This window comes from Rhinoraja longicauda, chromosome 34 (assembly GCF_053455715.1).
Source record: "Rhinoraja longicauda isolate Sanriku21f chromosome 34, sRhiLon1.1, whole genome shotgun sequence".
In the NCBI taxonomy this organism is placed as follows: Eukaryota; Metazoa; Chordata; class Chondrichthyes; order Rajiformes; family Arhynchobatidae; genus Rhinoraja; species Rhinoraja longicauda.
The window spans coordinates 6447600-6459981 of record NC_135986.1 but is presented as its reverse complement, the minus strand read 5'-3'; the positions used below and the strand labels follow the sequence as shown (position 1 = coordinate 6459981).

General features: G+C 47.3%; 1 protein-coding gene across 1 annotated transcript in view; it reads left to right on the top strand.

The window, feature by feature from the left end:
- Positions 1 to 12382, top strand: part of LOC144609696 (GRB10-interacting GYF protein 2-like) — a 134801-nt gene that overhangs the window by 102888 nt on the left and 19531 nt on the right. The window contains 4 exon segments of the mRNA XM_078428199.1: positions 907 to 1107; positions 4895 to 4987; positions 7302 to 7463; positions 11791 to 11987. Coding sequence (XP_078284325.1) covers positions 907 to 1107; positions 4895 to 4987; positions 7302 to 7463; positions 11791 to 11987 — 653 coding nt within the window.

Genomic DNA, 12382 nt, shown 5'->3' with positions numbered 1-12382 from the left:
GTGACGTTTCGGGTCGAGACCCTTCTTCAGACTGATGTCAGGGGGGCGGGACAAAGGAAGGATATCTGAAGAAGGGTCTCGACCCGAAACGTCACCCATTCCTTCTCTTCCGAGATGCTGCCTGACCTGCTGAGTTACTCCAGCATTTTGTGAATAAATCGATTTGTACCAGCATCTGCAGTTATTTTCTTATACTAAAGGAAGGATATAGGTGGAGACAGGAAGATAGAGGGAGAACTGGGAAGGGGGAGGGGAAGAGAGGGACAGAGGAACTATCTAAAGTTGGAAAAGTCAATGTTCCTACCGCTGGGCTGCAAGCTGCCCAGGTGAAATATGAGGTGCTGTTCCTCCAATTTCCGGTGGGCCTCACTATGGCACTGGAGGAGGCCCATGACAGAAAGGTCAGAGTGGGAGGGGGAGTTGAAGTGCTCAGCCACCGGGAGATCAGGTCGGTTAAGGCGGACTGAGCGAAGGTGTTGAGCGAAACGATCGCCGAGCCTGCGTTTTGGAGCATCTTTACTCCAGGCATCAAGTCCCCTTTACAGATGCTCCCCGACGATCGATGCTTCGACTTGCGATGATGATGCAAACGGCAGAGAGCCGCTGCTCGCTCCTGGCCACATGGTCACTTGTATTCAATGCATTTCGACGTACGATATTTTCGGTTTGCGATGGTTTTTCTCGGAACGTAACCGCATCATAAGTTGAGGAGCACCTATAGTGTTTCTCACTAACCTGCTGGCAGCTGCAAAATTACAATTTGCAGCACAAAAACAGTCACTTCAGTCCAGTTGAACTGTGCAGTTCTTTCTGTTTAATTACAAGCTGCTTCGTGCCTGAATGCCACTGTGTTTTTATTCTCCTCGGCTGCATCCAAGTCATTCACCTTCCGCGACTTCATTGCAGGAGAAGGACCGGCGGTGGCTGGAGGAAGAGGAGAGCCGGCGCCAGCTGGAGGAGGAGGCCAGGCGCAGGCTTGCTGAGGAGGAGGACCGGAAACGCAAAGAGATGGACCTGCAACTTCAGCGGCAGCAGGAAATGTTGAGGCATCGGCAGCAGCAGGAGGCACTGAGGCGTTTGCAGCAGCAGCAGCTGGCTCACATTAAGGTATTGCTGTGGCGCGTCGAAAAAGGCCCGAAATAAAGGCGAGGAGCCGAGTTTGATTTTATTACGGTTGTCAGACCGGTCAAGTCTGCCAGAATGCAATCGCGCCCAAAACCTCGTCCTTTATAACTGTAGCAAAGGGCCGTCCATTCCCGTGCCGAGGGGTCGGTAGTGGTATGGCCCGACCCTTGGGAGCCGCCACACTGCTAACATTGAAACAGAAAAATAGGTGCAGGAGTAGGCCATTCGGCCCTTCGAGCCAGCAACGCCATTCAATATGATCAAAGCTGATCATCTAAAATCAGTACCCCGTTCCTGCTTTTTCCCCATATCCCCATGCATTCCAGAGAGAGCTAGATAGAGCTCTTAAGGATAGCGGAGTTGGGGGGTATGGGGAGAAGGCAGGAACGGGGTACTGATTGAGAATGATCAGCCATGATCACATTGAATGGTGGTGCTGGCTCGAAGGGCCGAATGGCCTCCTCCTGCACCTATTGTCTATTGTCCCTTGATTCATTTATCCCTAAGAACTAAGTCTAACTCTCTCTTGAAAATATCACGTCCTCGTCTTGGTTCCTGGCAGCAGCGTGTAACTGAGTGGGGGAAGAAAAAGACGCAAAGTGCTGTAGTAACTCAATGGGTCAAGGAGGATCTCTGGAGAACATAGACAGGCGACGTTTTCGTTGGGACCCTTCTTCAGGCCCAAAACGTCATCTATCCATGTTCTCCAGTGATGCTGCCCGACCCACTGAGTTACTTCAGCACTTTGTCTTTTTTTAAACCAACAACTGATGTTTCTTGTTTCTTTTGTGTAACTGAGTGCTTAGTTTGTCCAATTGAGATTAGTTTCCCTGTTAACTCTTGAATAAAAGAATGTACCTTTAGAAAGAAGAAGAGGTGGAATTTCTTTAGTCAGAGGGTGGTGAATCTGTGGAATTCATTGCCACAGACAGGAGAACAAGACGCTGGGTATTTTTGGCCAGTAAAGATTCTTGATCAGTAAGGATGTCAAGGGTTAAGGGGGGAAGACACACGAATGGGGTAGAGAGGAAAAGATAGAAAATGATTGAATGGCAGAGTCGACTCGATGGACCGAATGGCCTATTTCTGCTCACATGACAGGTAGTATAAGAAAATAACTGCAGATGCTGGTACAAATCGAAGGTATTTATTCACAAAATGCTGGAGTAACTCAGCAGGTCAGGCAGCATCACAGGAGAGAAGGAATGAATGGGCGACGTTTCGGGTCGAGACCCTTCTTCAGACTGATGGCATGTGAACTTGCGAGTATGTTAGCAGAGGTCCCTGGACTGGTGTGTCAAAATGTTGGTTTGACTTGAAAATACCGGTTTGAATCCTAACCACAGCAGCTTTTCAAATTTAGAGAGGCAATTTTGGAATAACTCATGCACCATCCCTAGAGAACTCTTTGACTCATGATAGCCAAGCAAACTGCTCAGCTTAAGATTACTGCAAGATGGACAATAAATGCTGGTCTAGTTAATGAAGCCCACATCCCACGACTAAATAAGAGTTTGTCGCGTCCCAATGCATACAGAACTTTATTGTCATTCGGTACCATAAAGATACCGAACGAAATTACAGCAGTCACAGAACACAACAAAAAAGAAAAGAACACAGGACACACGACCCCAACACAAACATCCATCACAGTGACTCCAAACACCCCCTCACTGTGATGGAAGGCAACAAAACTTCCACTCTCTTCCCCCCACGCCCACGGACAGGCAGCTCGACCCCTACCGAGGCGACCGACACGCACAGCCCCCGCAAGGGGATGGAAGGCCCCGCGGCCGAGCCGCACCGGGCACTGAAACGTCCCGCGGCCGAGCCGCGCCGGCGGTGTTAAGTCCAGAGGCCGAGCCGCGCCGGGTGATGGAATGCCCCGCGGCCGCGCCGGGTGCTGAACCGTTCCGCGGCCGAGCCGATGTAACGGAAATGGACCTTTGCCTTAATGTGCCCCATTGCTGAACTGTTATAAAAATATTGCTGAATACATGCCCCGAGCCTCCATTTGTCGATCTGCTTTTGAAGTTGTGGCTCTTTCTCTTCAATGGACAATAGACAATAGGTGCAGGAGTAGGCCATTCGTCCCTTCGAGCTAGCACCAACATTCAATGTGATCATGGCTGATCATTCTCAATCAGTACCCTGTTCCTGCCCTCTCCCCATACCCCCTGACTCCGCTATCCTTAAGAGCTCTATCTATCTCTCTCTTGACTGCATTCAGGGAATTGGCCTCCACTGCCTTCTGAGGCAGAGAATTCCACAGATTCACAACTCTCTGACTGAAAAAGTTTTTCCTCATCTCCGTTCTAAATGGCCGACCCCTTATTCTTAAACTGTGGCCCCTTGTTCTGGACTCCCCCAACATTGGGAACATGTTTCCTGCCTCTAACGTGTCCAACCCCTTAATAATCTTCAAGAAGGTGGGTGTTCCAATTCACTTAAAACAAGTGAAAGCCGTGCTGTTCAAGTCTTGTTACTAGCTTCTCTCTCCCTTTACCTTCCTCCACACACATCCCCTCCACTGCCACCCCTCCACCTGGCTGCTCTCCTTCCCGCTAACTCTCCTGAGAGTTGCAAAGCTCAGGGATACGAGTCAATAATTGGTGAGAGAGATGGATAAGGACTCAGGTGTTTGACTGGTAGAAGTGACTAGCGATGTCAGCTGGGAATCTTTACCGGAACCTCCACTCTTCACTGTGTATTAATGTTTTGATGACGTTCCAGCTGCTACGGTCAGGCAAACGCCTCCGCTGTCACGCTGTGAAAACAGAGAGGATGAGACGGAATTTCTTCCCACAGGCCATCAGGACTGTTAACTCGTATCACCAGGGACTAATTTAATTTACTGTATTAATTTATTTTTTGTGTTAACATTTTTTTTCTATTCTGTATTGTAGTTTTAGCACAATCCGTAGGCGTTGCCACTTTCATTTCACTGCACGTCTTGTGACAAACAAAGTTGACTTGACTTAAAGTAAATAGCATTGTATCTGAGACCAGGAAAAAGCTTGGACTTAGAGTTAATAGACTATAGGTGCAGGAGGAGGCAATTCAATGTGATCATGGCTGATCATCCACAATCAGTACCCCGTTCCTGCCTTCTCCCCATACCCCCTGACTCCGCTATCCTTAAGAGCTCTATCTATCTCTCTCTTGACTGCATTCAGAGAATTGGCCTCCACTGCCTTCTGAGGCAGAGAATTCCACAGATTCACAACTCTCTGACTGAAAAAGTTTTTCCTCATCTCCGTTCTAAATGGCCGACCCCTTATTCTTAAACTGTGGCCCCTGGTTCTGGACTCCGCCAACATTGGGAACATGTTTCCTGCCCCTAACGTGTCCAACCCCTTAATAATCTTCAAGAAGGTGAGTGTTCCAATTCACTTAAAACAAGTGAAAGCCGTGCTGTTCAAGTCTTGTTACTAGCTTCTCTTTCCCTTTACCTTCCTCCACACACATCCCCTCCACCTGGCTGCTCTCCTTCCCGCTAACTCTCCTGAGAGTTGCAAAGCTCAGGGATACGAGTCAATAATTGGTGAGAGAGATGGATAAGGACTCTGGTGTTTGACTGGCAGAAGTGACTAGCGATGTCAGCTGGGAATCTTTACTGGAACCTCCACTTTTCACTGTGTATTAATGTTTTGATGACGTTAAAGTAAATAGCATTGTATCTGAGACCAGGAAAAAGCTTGGGCTTGAGATGGATGGTTGTGTTTTCTGGAAGTTGCGGATCATTATTAAACTGTTTCTCCTTCACTAGATCCCTTCTTCCACGACATGGGGGCAGCAGTCCAACTCGGTACCACCTCTTCAGAAGCTGGAGGAGGAACGGGAACGACAGCGCAGGGAGGAGGTATGTTGGACAAGAGCATCGTGTTTTATAAAATGGTCAGTGGGCAAGAACAAGATTATTGCCTTGTCGGTACATTCCCACCTTGATATTTCGTCCAGGATGTTGTCTCTTGTGAGCTGAGAAATGTCGGCAGAAAATTCCATGACAATTCTTGTCATTCCTCGACGTATCTTCATGCTTTAACAAAAAAACTTTCTCATGTCGGTCCTAAAAGACTTCCCCCTTATCCTTAAACTGTGACCCCTTGTTCTGGACTTCCCCAACATCGGGAACAATCTTTCTGCATCTAGCCTGTCCAACCCCTTTGTCCAACTTCCGCCTCTATCACCGACTTCCTCCATGTATTTATAAAAATGTATTCATTGTTGGGAGAATTAAATTCAAAGGGCATATTTACATTTGCGGTCGGTGAGATCTATCTGGACTACTCTACTGCATGTGTTTTCTTATTTAAGGAGGGTGATTAATGTGTTTGCTCAGCACAACCTGGAATGGGTTGAGTGTCTTCTGAGGGAAAGGTTAAATATGCTAGGCATGTACCTGTTGTAGTTTGAATGAAAAGCGATGCGTTTGAAATACGAGGTCCTGAGGGGTCTTTTCGGGGTGGATATGAAAAGTTTCCTGTTCTGGGATAATTTAGAACGAGGGGTCACTCGATAAGAATATAGGGTCACCCATTTATGAATGGTGAAGAGACTTTATCATTTGAGGCTAGTTGAGTTTTTTGTAAGCTCTTCCTCGGGGGCCAACAAAGCCAAGTCATTGAACTTTTTCAGGCAGTGGTCGATATATTCTTGAGGTAAAATGTGATAAAAGGTTTACTTTGCGAATGTATGTTTAATGCTAATCAGATCTGCCATCGTAAACGGCAGAGCAGATAGAAACATAGAAACATAGAAAATAGGTGCAGGAGTAGGCCATTCGGCCCTTCGAGCCTGCACCGCCATTCAATATGATCATGGCTGATCATCCAGCTCAGTAGCCTGTACCTGCCTTCTCTCCATACCCCCTGATCCCTTTAGCAAAAAGAGCCACATCTAACTCCCTCTTAAATATAGCCAATGAACTGGCCTCAACTACCTTCTGTGGCAGAGAATTCCACAGACTCACCACTCTCTGTGAGTGAGGGCCAAAGTGGCCGAATTCTCCTAATTTACTTGCTCGTCAGTTGTTGAACCTGTCACATTTAAAAGAAGGGTCTCGACCCGAAAAGTCACCCATTCCATCTCTCCTGAGATGCTGCCTGACCCGCTGAGTTACTCCAGCATTTTGTGTCTACATTTAAAAGCAAGAGACGCCTGACTGAGGCAGGGATCGTCCTTTTCCAAATACTTTACGTGCATTTGCTCTTACCTAGCCGAGGTGCAATTTTAAATGAATTCAAATCTGCATTTAGGCAATAGTGTATATTGCCTTCAGTAAAGTATCATATGATGCATTTCAAGAATCTATTCAGATGCAACATGATACTGAACCACGAAGGGTTGATTGGCGGAGGAGCCACAGGGAGAGGGGTTTCGAGAGAGCGCTGTAAAACCTGGAGCTACCCAGTGGTGTAATGGCAAAATCCAGATGGAATTAAAGGAAGGCAGAACAAAGTTGTGGGCTGAAGGAGACCATCGTGGAGAACGGATCAGTCTGTGGAGAGATTTGAGAACTCGGAAAACAGATTCCATTACAGATCAGAGGAGTTCTGAATCCCAGAGCCACTTTTATTAGCTTCTAGGGGCAGGCAGTCTGGTTTAGCCGTGGGCTCAATGGTATTGAGTAGGTCACAGCGGATTTCCTCTTGCATGGAAGACTTGCTCAATGGAATCACTGCACTCTGGGTATGGGGGATTCATGCTCACAGCTGCTGACAAAACAAAAAAGCAAAAGACTAACTTGGTTCTGCTCTAATCCATCTGGGAATTAGTGCATATTGACAATAGACAATAGGTGCAGGAGGAGGCCATTCGGCTCTTCGAGCCAGCACCGCCATTCAATGTGATCATGGCTGATCATTCTCAATCAGTACCCCGTTCCTGCCTTCTCCCCGTACCCCCTGACTCCGCTATACTTAAGAGCTCTATCCAGCTCTCCCTTGAATGCATTCAGAGAATTGGCCTCCACTGCCTTCTGAGGCAGAGAATTCCACAGATTCACAACTCTGACTGAAAAAGTTTTTCCTCATCTCAGTTCTAAATGGCTTACCCCTTATTCTTAAACTGTGGCCCCTTGTTCTTAAACTGACAGCCATCACGGGTGTACTCGTGTAAGAATGGGTGGCAAAGCATAGTTTTAATTGGGTAAAAGTGAATGTTGTTTGCCCCAGCAGTGTCGTCAGCAGCAGGAGATAATGAAGGCACTCCAGCAGCACCAGCAGAAGTCACCTGGCTGGAACAGCATCCCCAAGCAGTCTATGTCTGTAAAGTCACTACTGGAGGTGCAGCAGGAACTGCAGAAACAGCAGCAGCAAAGGGCGCAGGCACGGGCTGTGAGTATTCTTCCCAGTCAAACTTTAGAGACACGGGCCTTGCGGCCCTCTTGAGTCGGCGCTAACCAGCGAGCGATACGCTGGCACCATCCTACACGCTGCGGGCAATGTACAATTTTACCAAAGTCAATCAACCTACAAACTTGTTCGTCTTTGGAGGGTGGGAGGAAAAAGCTGAGCAACCGGAGACAATCCGCGCGGTCGCAGGGAGGACGTACCAACTCCTTATGACAGCCCCGTTAGTCAGGATCGAACCTGGGTCTCTGGCGCTGAGGCAGCAACTCTACTGCGCCACCATGCCGCCCAAACCACATGGAAACAGGCCCTTCGGCCCAACTCATCAAGACGCCCCATTTATGCTAAACTCATTTAGAAACAGAAACAGAAAAAATGGGTGCAGGAGGAGGCCATTCGGCTCTTGGAGCCAGCACTGCCATTCAATATGATCATGGCTGATCATCCAAAATCAGTACCTGCTTTCTCCCCATATCCCTTGATTCCGTTAGCCCTAAGAGCTATATCTAAATCTCTCTTGAAAACATCCAGTGAATTGACCTCCACTGCCTTTTGTGGCAGAGAAATCCACAGATTCACAACTCCCTGGGTGAATAAGTTTTTCCTCATCTCAGACCTAAATAGGCGACCCCTTATTCTTAAACTGTGACCCCTGCCTTTGGCTGTAACTCTCAAAACCTTTCTTATCCATGTACCTGCTTCTCGTGACTAAAAATAACTCTGAAATAATTTGTTGTAAACCACTTCATTTTAAGTAATTCATGCTCCAGAATTGATTGGAACACTTATTTGGTGATAATATTAGATAAACGAATGAAAATTGAGTGCAGTATGTATCAAAAATTCTTATGCTGGCTGCAAACGATCTGGTGTTTCCAATGCAGATTAGTTGTATTTCATTCATCTGCCAGCAAGTAAACATAAATTTGAAACAACTTGTAAACCACTATTTCATGTAATTCACACCCCTGAATTGATTAGAAACTTTTATTTGTTTGTAAAACATTAGCACGAAGAGTTAGTGCAAGACGTATCATCAAGTTTCCTACTTGCTGCCATTAAATTTAATTTAATTTAAATTTTTTTAAAAATTCATTTTTTCCAATGCAGTGGCTATGTGTAATTTATCTGCCATTAACTAAAAATAAATTAAAAATATCTTTTTGTAAACCATTTCATGTAATTTATGCTCCATTTGGCTTGCCCAAATTTAATTCCACATGACTCCTGCCATATTGACTCTTGCAGTAGGACAGAACCAAGATATTTCAGTAGATAGATTTGTATATCAGTAGTGGCAAGGTGGCGCAACGCTAGAGTTGCTGCCTTACAGCGCCAGAGACCTGGGTTAGATCCTGATTACGGGTGTTGTTTGTATGTTCTCCCCGTGACCTGCGTGGGTTTTCTCCGGGATTTCCATTTTCCTCCCACACTCCAAAGACATACAGGTTGTAGGTTCATTGGCTTGGTATAATTGCAAATTGTCCCTTGTGTGAGTGTGTGGGATAGTGTTAATGTGCAGGGATCGCTGGTAGGCGCGGGCCGAAGGGCATGTTTTCGTGCTGGGAAAGGGGGGATCTTATTGAAACATATAAGATAATTAGGGGATTGGACACATTAGAGGCAGGAAACATGTTCCCAATGTTGGGGGAGTCCAGAACAAGGGGCCACAGTTTAAGAATAAGGGGTAGGCCATTTAGAACGGAGATGAGGAAGAACTTTTTCAGTCAGAGAGTGGTGAAGGTGTGGAATTCTCTGCCTCAGAAGGCAGTGGAGGCCAGTTCGTTGGATGCTTTCAAGAGAGAGCTGGATAGAGCTCTTAAGGATAGCGGAGTGAGGGGGTATGGGGAGAAGGCAGGAACGGGGTACTGATTGAGAGTGATCAGCCATGATCGCATTGAATGGCGGTGCTGGCTCGAAGGGCTGAATGGCCTACTCCTGCACCTATTGTCTATTGTCTATCTCTAAACTAAACTAATCTAAACTTTCCCTTCACACCCACACAAACGATCAGCAGTGGTTTCGGTTTCTAAAGATGTTGAAATGATTTTCCGGCAGAAGTAATTTTTCTTTGGAAACTGCATCTAGCCAAAACCCCTAAAAACATGAAGTCATAAAAAAGGGTTTGTCATAACCTCCCCATGAATCGCTCCCATCCCAGTTATGTCAACTTGACCCAAGTGGCTGAAATTAATTATGGCTGCCATAATGCAGGCAGCTCTTAATCTTTTGTGGGATGTGTACATTATTGGCAATGCTGGTTGGTATACATTGTTGATTGGTGGCGCAGCGGTAGAGTTGCCGCCTTACAGCGAATGCATCGCCGGAGACTCGGGTTCGATCCTGACCACGGGCTCTGTACGGAGTTTGTACGTTCTCCCCGTGACCTGCGTGGGTTTTCTCCGAGATCTTCGGTTTCCTCCCACACTCCAAAGACGTACAGGTATGTAGGTTAATTGGCTGGGCAAATGCAAAAATTGTCCCTAGTGCGTGTAGGATAGTGTTAGTGTGCGGGGATCGCTGGGCGGCGCGGACCCGGTGGGCCGAAGGGCCTGTTTCCGCACTGTATCTCCAAATCTAAAAAATCTAAAAACTGCGCAGGCAGATGATTGCTGTGAAGAACATTAGTGAACCAGATGGGATTTTGCAACAATTCATTCCCATCCCAGAAGGTAGAATTTCATTTTTGTTTCAATTCCTCAGCTGCCACGTTGAGGTTTGAACTATCTGCAACAACTGTTCACCCAATAACCAGTCCAGTATACAATAGACAATAGACAATAGGTGCAGGAGTAGGCCATTCAGCCCTTCGAGCCAGCACCGCCATTCAATGCGATCATGGCTGATCACTATCAATCAGTACCCCGTTCCTGCCTTCTCCCCATACTCCCTCACTCCGCTATCCTTAAGAGCTCTATCCAGCTCTCTCTTGAAAGCATCCAACGAACTGGCCTCCACTGCCTTCTGAGGCAGAGAATTCCACACCTTCACCACCCTCTGACTGAAAAAGTTCTTCCTCATCTCCGTTCTAAATGGCCTACCCCTTATTCTCAAACTGTGGCCCCTTGTTCTGGACTCCCCCAACATTGGGAACATGTTATCTGCCTCTAATGTGTCCAATCCCCTAATTATCTTATATGTTTCAATAAGATCCCCCCTCATCCTTCTAAATTCCAGTGTATACAAGCCCAATCGCTCCAGCCTTTCAACACTTAATACACTTGCATCCCAGTTGTAAGCGAATCTTAACGACTAACGGATATGCATGGACAGCAAGGACTATGCAGAACAAGCACACCACCCCAAATCCTTTTCTTCTTCCTTGTTGCATTCTTGCTGCATGAGAGGAGCAGTGGTGCAGCTGGCAGAGCCACTGCCTCCCAGTGCCAGTATGATTCTGACCTCGGGTGCTGTCTCTGGAGTTTGCATGCTTTCCCTGTGGCCGCTTTGGGTTTCCTCCCACATCCCAAAGGCGCACAGTTTTGTAGGTTAATTGGCTGCTGTAAATTGCCCCGAGTGTGTGGGGAGTGGATGGGGAAAGTGGGACAATGTAGAGCTGGTGTGAACGAGCAGTCGATGGTTGGTGCGGGCCAGGTGGACCGAAGAGCCTCTCTCCACGCTGTGTCTTGTTTTAAAATAAAAACGGAGTAACTTACCCCCCACTCTGCCTCATGGTTGAAATTCTACGTCTGGTCGTCTCAGAATTTCACGCCTACGGAGATGAAATTGCTGTTGCCTACAGGGTTGAGCCAAGGCATTGACCAGATGGTCTCACGATCTTATGAATAACTAGACCAAGTGGACCCGTTAGGCCCAAACCTCTCCCTCTCCCCTGCCCCCGCTGCCTCCTGCCCCCTTCCCCCCCCACTCCCCTCTTCCCCACCACACTCCCCCTTCCCCCCACCCTCTCTTCCCCCTCCCCTCTCCCCCCTCCTCTCTCCCCCCTCCCCTCCCTTTCCCTCTCCCCCCACTCCATCCCCCTCAACCCCCCTTACCCTCCCTCCTCTCCCCCTCCCCCCTCCTTCTCTCCCCCTCCCTCCCTAGGAGATAGATTTAAACTTAAAAATGTGAATAACTTAAAAAATATAACACCGATTTCAATGAAACGTCCATTAGCACCAAAGGGACGACGGTGAGTAAGGTGGGCCTAAAATTGTTGCTCTATCGTGTAGCGTTTTGGCTGTAGTTCAGGAACAAACAAACGAGAGTTTTAGTATATAGATGTAGATAGATGGCTAAGTTATGTTACCTTGTTTTTATATGTCTCTGAAAACTTGCTCTGTTTTTTTCTTCCCTGTCCGCCTGCGGTTAGCATTCCAGTATACCTATCAGCAACTCTTCAGTGTGGGGATTGCCTGGTCAGTGGGGGTCTGATATGAACAACATGTGGAGCGTGCACGAAACGAAGAACTCCAACGTGAGCCTGTGGGGAGATGATGCTGTGAAGAGCACAGGCCCAGTGATCAGGAATGCAGGGTTGAAGTACAGCAGGAGCAGTCCTTCTTTAAGGTTTGTGCCTCTGATCTCCCAGACTCTGCTCGGTTTTCATGTCTGTCTTACGTGCGAGTTGTGATTGTGGTTTAGGTCGGAGGGCGAATAAGAAACTTGAAACGTGTGTTTGCCTGTGAAGCAAACCATTGAAATCTGAAATAAAGACAAGCAATAAAAAGACATAAAATGTTGGAAACACACACTGGTTAAGGCAGCCTGACCTGCTGAGTTACTCCAGCACTTTGTGTTTTTTTTAAATAAACCTCCGTCTTTTGGCACAGCAGCGCAGCGATAGAGTTGCTGCCTTACAGCGCAAGAGACCCGGGTTCGATCCTGATCTCGGGTGCTGGCTGTACAGAGTTTCGGTGTTCTCCCTGAGACTTGCATAGGTTTTCTCCGGGTGCTCCACACTT